Source organism: Coffea eugenioides, chromosome 4, assembly GCF_003713205.1.
Source record: "Coffea eugenioides isolate CCC68of chromosome 4, Ceug_1.0, whole genome shotgun sequence".
Taxonomy (NCBI): domain Eukaryota; kingdom Viridiplantae; phylum Streptophyta; class Magnoliopsida; order Gentianales; family Rubiaceae; genus Coffea; species Coffea eugenioides.
Genome location: NC_040038.1, coordinates 39,959,661 through 39,965,904, shown reverse-complemented (window position 1 = coordinate 39,965,904; position 6,244 = coordinate 39,959,661). Strand labels below are relative to the sequence as shown.

The window sequence follows — 6,244 nt, the reverse complement described above, 5'->3', positions numbered from 1 at the left end:
ATGGAGTTTGTTGGAAGATGGACTGTGGAAGAGAATAGGGGATGGAACACAGGTGAGTATTTGGAAGGACAGATGGGTGCTGGGGTCCGAGACAGGAAGACCTGCAACAATATGCCCCCAAATTGCCAACTTCAAACAGTTAGCCAGTTAATACGAGAAGGAAGATGGAATAGAGAAATAATGCAGAATGTCTTCAACCAAGGAGATAGAGAGCAAATAGCAAGCATGCCTCGTAGCATGTTCAAACATTCTGATAGATTTTTTTGGAAGTTTGCAAAATCTGGAACTTATACAGTCAAGTCAAGCTATGTAAAGGCAGTGCAGGCTAGCAAAATAATCAAAAGAAGTCAGAAGCTGGAAGGGGAGACGAGCTGGGAGATGAGGAAGCATACTGTCTGGAAACAACTTTGGAATTTGAATCTTAAGCACAAAATCAAATACTTCATCTGGAAGTGTTTACAGAAGGGAGTTGCGGTGAAAGAAGCCATCTACAAAAGGACTGGAATAGGGGATATGATATGTCCAGTTTGTGGGGATGAAATAGAAACAGCTGAACATATGATTTTCACTTGTCCAAGAGCCCAATTTGTGTGGAAATTAGCAGCAGTCAGATGGGAGGGGCTGAGAGAATTGAAAGGTAATCTGTGGAGATGGTGGGAGGTGGTTGCTCAGACAGGATCAAAGGAATATGGGACAGAGCATATAAGCCTAACAACAAACATCATATGGAATATTTGGAAAGCAAGAAATAAGGTGGTTTTTGAACAAAAAATGAGTGATGCACATGAGATAATGCTGAGAGCACAACAAGAATGGCAGGAGTATGATGAGGTGGGACAGCAAGAAGAGACGAACAAACAGAATGCAAGAGCTATGTGCCAGGAGGAACAAGGGAAGGTACCATTGGTAGAAGGAGTTATTAGAATCAATACAGATGCAGCTATTAGTGCAAGTATGATAAGAACAGGGAAGGGAATTGTGGCAAGGCATTGGACAGGTGAGATTATTAGAGCAAGGGGAGTAGTAGAACAAAAAAAGGGTGAAGCTCTAATGGAAGAAACACTAACCATTAGATTAGCTCTCCAAATGGCACGTGATGCAGGCTGGAGGAAGATAGCCATCTTCTCAGACTGTAAAACGGCTACAGATTACATTAATGGCAACAATGTACAAGATGGTAATATAGCAACCATTTTGGAAGACATTGCGGATCTAACTCAAGTTTTTGACTACTGCACCATATCTTGGGTGCCTAGATCCTTTAATACAGCAAGTCATAGGCTAGCAAGTTTTGCTTCAAAGCTAGTTAATGACATATATTGGGTAAGTCACTTCCCAAGTTGGTTGAAAGAGGCAAATAGATTAGATGAAAGGGCTGATGCTCATTTTGTAAGTAATCCTTGTAGGATTAAGTGTTAATATCTATAAAGTTGTTATCGTTTGTGGAAAAAAAAAAGTAGTGCTTAGATTCTGTTTTTTCAGTGCCCCAACTTATATATTTGTTTGACTTGACAACTATTGAGTTGGCTATAAACAAGCTCTTTTTTTTCCCCTTTCTTTAAACAAGCCGTAACCACAGAGCCATTATTAGAAACTTGGTATAAACCGTGGAGGAGTTCTTGCCATAGCATGGTCATCCTCCTCCTCCATGTGCACTGCATGTGTATATTATTGTTTTTGTTCTTTGAAGAATTTGGTTGCTTTGAGATCAACTTGTTTTGAGATGAAATCGTATTTACGCCTTGAAATCCAGATGAGATTTGCATGAAGTGAAAAGCTCCTTTTTGTGTCTTGGGACCTAAAACAAATGAATGTATTTATATAAAAAGCATAAAAGGCAAGAATAATCTTCTAGATCAACTCAAGGATAAAACTACTGAAGAGATTTGCATGAAGCTAAAAGCCCCTTTCTTGTGTCTTGGGACAGAAAAGAAATTAAGTGTGTTTATATAAAAAGTATAAAACTCAAGGATAATGCTTCAGATTAACTACTAAAACCTCTCCTCACACCTGCTTCGCATTTGATTCCACCACCCTCATTTGTATTAGCAAGATTTGGACAAAATTCTTTCGTTCATTTCCAACGGAAGAACATTCTCTGCCCTCCGTTTTTATTGTTCAGTTCGGTGTTTAGCTCATCTATACATGGTTAGCAATATCAACCGATTTCGATACGAATTAGCCGAATCGTAATCGGAATGGATGGGACAAGTACGATGCCGATCCGCGAATCATGGATATTACCGTATCCGCGGCGACTCGCTTTGACTGGACCGATATTGACAGATTCAAATTCGTGATGCATGGTATCGATTGATATATCCGAGTCAATTCAAAGTCGACTCGAATATTTTTCAGATTGTATCTTTTTTGGTATTTTCTAATTTTAGTAATTTTTTCAGATTTTTTGAAAATTTTTATATGCTATAATGTACATATCGTCTGATATTCAATCGATATGCCGCGACATATGTAGAACAAGAACAACCGAGACTGCAATTCACGATAGCAAACCATGCCTCTATTGCATGTGTCCTGCTGCTTTGGTTTCTGGCTCTTCACACTATCCTCAGCATCCTTCCGCCAACTGCAATTGCTTCTTCAGAAGACAGGTATTCATTCTCTTCCTCTTATTTTCCCTCAGGTTACGCGTTGTTATAGATGTGAAAAGTGAAGTGGAATATTTTTCCTGGTTCTCTTTTATCCTGCATGCTACTTTACATTTATCTTACATGGTGGTTTACATGTCTTGCATTTTATATTTTTCTGCTTCCTGAGATCTAATGGAACTACATATATAGGCAAACAAAGAGAACGGAAAGAAAATCAATGTTAACTGGGATGCATTCTTCAGATGAAGATGCGTTAGAAAAAGTTCTAAATTGAGAAGGGATCAGCCACGGATTTAAGGGGGGGCTGGTGGGGGCTTAAGCCCCCCCCAAGCCGCCGGAAAACCCCCTATATATAGGGGATTCCGGCGGCCAGCCCAGCCCAGCCCAGCCCCCCCACGGTAATCCAGATCTACCATCCTCTATGGCTCCATGAATGCTGTAGAGGAAGTGAAGAAGAGCTGGAAAGCCGCTGCCGTGCTGACTGCTGAGGAAGAAGATGACCCATTTCATTTTGAATTTTTTTTTTGCCCTCTAAATACAAAATGACGTCGTTTCACTTTTAGTGGAACGACGTCGTTTTGTATAATGAGGGGAAAAAAAATACATCAGATGAAGCCCTAAGGGCAAAAGCACGCCGCCAGTGCCAAAGGGCAAACAAGACTCCAACTCCAAGAAGAAGACGCCAGGCTCCAAGAACTCCAAGAAGCTTCAGTTGAGATTCTACCATCCTGCTTCAAGCCTTCAATTCAAGGCTCCAAGACTCCAACTCTCCACCATTCCATTCACATAAATCTTTTAGGTTAGTTTTTTGGTTTAAATTACAATATTCATCTTTATATTTTTGTTAATTATATGTTTAAATTATTTTTGAATTTTGAGTATCTTGATATTAATTTGATTAAGATTAATTTTTATTTAGTTTATGTTAATGTAATTTAAGAATTTGAAAGATTACATTAAAAAATTTAATGATATTAAATTTAAATTAGAAATTAGTTTAGAAATTGTATAGATTTTAGGTTGTATTTAGTTTTTAAAATTTTGTTAGTTTTATATTTGAAATTTTAAGAATTAATTATGTGAATTAGAAATTTTGAATGTAAATATAAATTCAAAATTTTATGATATTGAATTAGAGATTATATGGGTATTTAGTTGTACCTTATTTTAACTTTTTGATAATTTTATATAATGAATTTTATAAATTGAGAAATATAAGTAATATGAATTTATTATTAAATTAAAGAATTATTTATATGAATTTTAAATTAATTGATTATTGAATTGCATAATTTTATTGAATTTAACCACAATTATTTAATTGTGACAGAAAATGGAGAGATTCTTTAAACCTAAACGAGTCCGTAGTGGTGAATCTTCAAATGAGCCTAATATTAGTGAACCAGTTCAAAATCAATCTTGTGTGGAATTGAATTTAAATGATATTGTTAGTGATCCGGGATTACGAAAATCAGTTGAGAAATTTGATATTTCTCTTCGAGACCATGTCCGAAGAGAGTATTTGACTAGGGGACCTTGCCAACCGATTGGCCATATGTATCCAAAAACATCATTTGGTAAACAACATAGAAGTTTCCAAGATAGTTGGTATCAAAAGTTTGTATGGTTAGAGTATAGCATATCGAAAGATGCGGCGTTTTGCTTTTGGTGCTTTCTTTTCAAAACACAAAATAAGGGAGGTCGATATGCAGAGGAAGAGGATGCCTTTACAAAAACGGGATTCAATAATTGGAAAAAGGCAATGGAAAGATTTAATGAACATATTGGAGCTGTGAATAATTGCCATAATGATGCTAGAATACAGTTTGAAAGTTTTCAAGATCAAAGGCATAGTGTGTCAAATGTGCTACGATCTTGTGGGCGCGAAATAGATATTGCATATCGCACCCGTTTAACTGCTGCTCTGGATGTGACCCGCTTTCTTTTGAAGCAAGGATTGGCTTTTCGTGGAAATGATGAGTCAACTAGTTCTTCAAATAGAGGCAATTTTCTTGAATTGTTTGAGTGGTATAGCCAGCGAAATACTGAGATTTTTGAGGTTGTAAATCAAAATGCTCCTGCAAATAATCAACTAACTTCTCCAATGATTCAAAAAGATCTGGCACATGCTTGTGCCTCAGAGATCACAAGTGTTATAATCAATGATATTGGAGACAATTATTTTTCCCTAATAGTTGATGAGTCTCGAGACAGTTCAGTGAAAGAGCAAATGGGAGTTGTTTTGAGATATGTGAACAAAGAAGGGCGTGTGATTGAACGTTTCCTTGCAATTGTACATGTGTCTGACACCACATCTCTTTGTTTGAAAGATGCAATTGATTCTTTATTCGCGCAACACGGATTATCATTATCCAAATTGAGAGGTCAAGGATATGATGGAGCTTCAAATATGCGAGGTGAGTTCAATGGTTTGAAGGCCCTTATATTACAAGAAAATCCCTATGCGATGTATATTCACTGTTTTGCTCACCAACTCCAGTTAGTTATTGTTGCTGTTGCTAAGGGAAATATCATTGTCAGTGAATTCTTTGTCTATGTCTCTATGATTGTCAATTTAACTGGAGCATCATGTAAAAGGAGAGATCAATTAAGACAAATAGAACATGATAAGATTGTTACACTTTTAGACAGTGGAGATATTATTAGTGGAAAAGGCAAAAATCAAGAAACTAGTTTAGCAAGACCAGGGGATACTCGTTGGGGATCACACTATCTAACATTACTTCGTCTATCCTCTATGTGGGCTTCGGTGATTGGAATATTGGGAAATATACAAGATGATGCCACCACTTCTGACAATAGAGGTATGGCCAGGGGTTTGATTGATAGAATGAATGATTATGAGTTTGTTTTTGCATTGCACCTGATGAAGTATTTATTGGGAATCACAAATGACTTGTCACTTGTTTTGCAACAAAGGGATCAAAATATTGTCCAAGCCATGAGTTTGATTGATACTATGAAATCTCAATTGCAAGACTTTAGGGAAGATGGATGGCAAATAATTTTAGATGAAGTCAACAATTTTTGTGAGTTGAATATGATTCCTGTGATTGATATGGAAGACAGTATAGCAATCCATGGCAATGCCAGGCGCAGTCGCAGAGGTCAAACCATCACTAATTTTCATCATTATCGCGTGGAAATTTTTTGTGAGGTATTATTTTTGAAATTATTATTTCATTACATTTGTTACTTGTTAGCAGATTTTCTTAGTTATTAATTTTATTATTGTTGTGATGTCAGGTTGTTGATTTAATTATACAAGAGATGAATAATCGTTTCTCGGAAGTTAGCACGGAATTGCTTAGTTGCATAGCATGTCTTGATCCAAAAAGTTCTTTCTCTCAATTCAATGTGCAGAAACTACTCCGTCTTGCTGATTTATATCCTGAAGACTTCTCAAGTAACGATTATTTATATCTTGAGTCTCAACTTCGAAATTATATTTATAATGTGCAACGCGATCCTCAATTTTCAGAAGTTGGAGATTTGGGAAGTCTTGCTCAACAAATGGTTAAAACTGGTAAAAATACAGTTTTTCCGTTGGTTTATCGTCTGATCCAGTTGGCATTAGTTCTACCAGTTGCGACTGCTTCTGTTGAAAGAGT

General features: G+C 36.7%; 2 protein-coding genes across 2 annotated transcripts; both read left to right on the top strand.

Annotated features, from left to right (window-relative positions):
* Positions 1 to 1,419, top strand: LOC113769335. Its single transcript, XM_027313793.1, has one exon. It carries the CDS (start codon positions 1 to 3, stop codon positions 1,417 to 1,419), a length of 1,419 nt encoding a protein of 472 aa, XP_027169594.1.
* Positions 1,420 to 3,945: 2,526 nt separating this feature from the next.
* LOC113769334 (zinc finger MYM-type protein 1-like) lies at positions 3,946 to 5,528 on the top strand. The gene is made up of 2 exons (XM_027313792.1): positions 3,946 to 5,437; positions 5,506 to 5,528. Exons 1-2 carry the CDS (start codon positions 3,946 to 3,948, stop codon positions 5,526 to 5,528), a joined length of 1,515 nt encoding a protein of 504 aa, XP_027169593.1.
* The last annotated feature ends 716 nt before the right edge of the window (positions 5,529 to 6,244 follow it).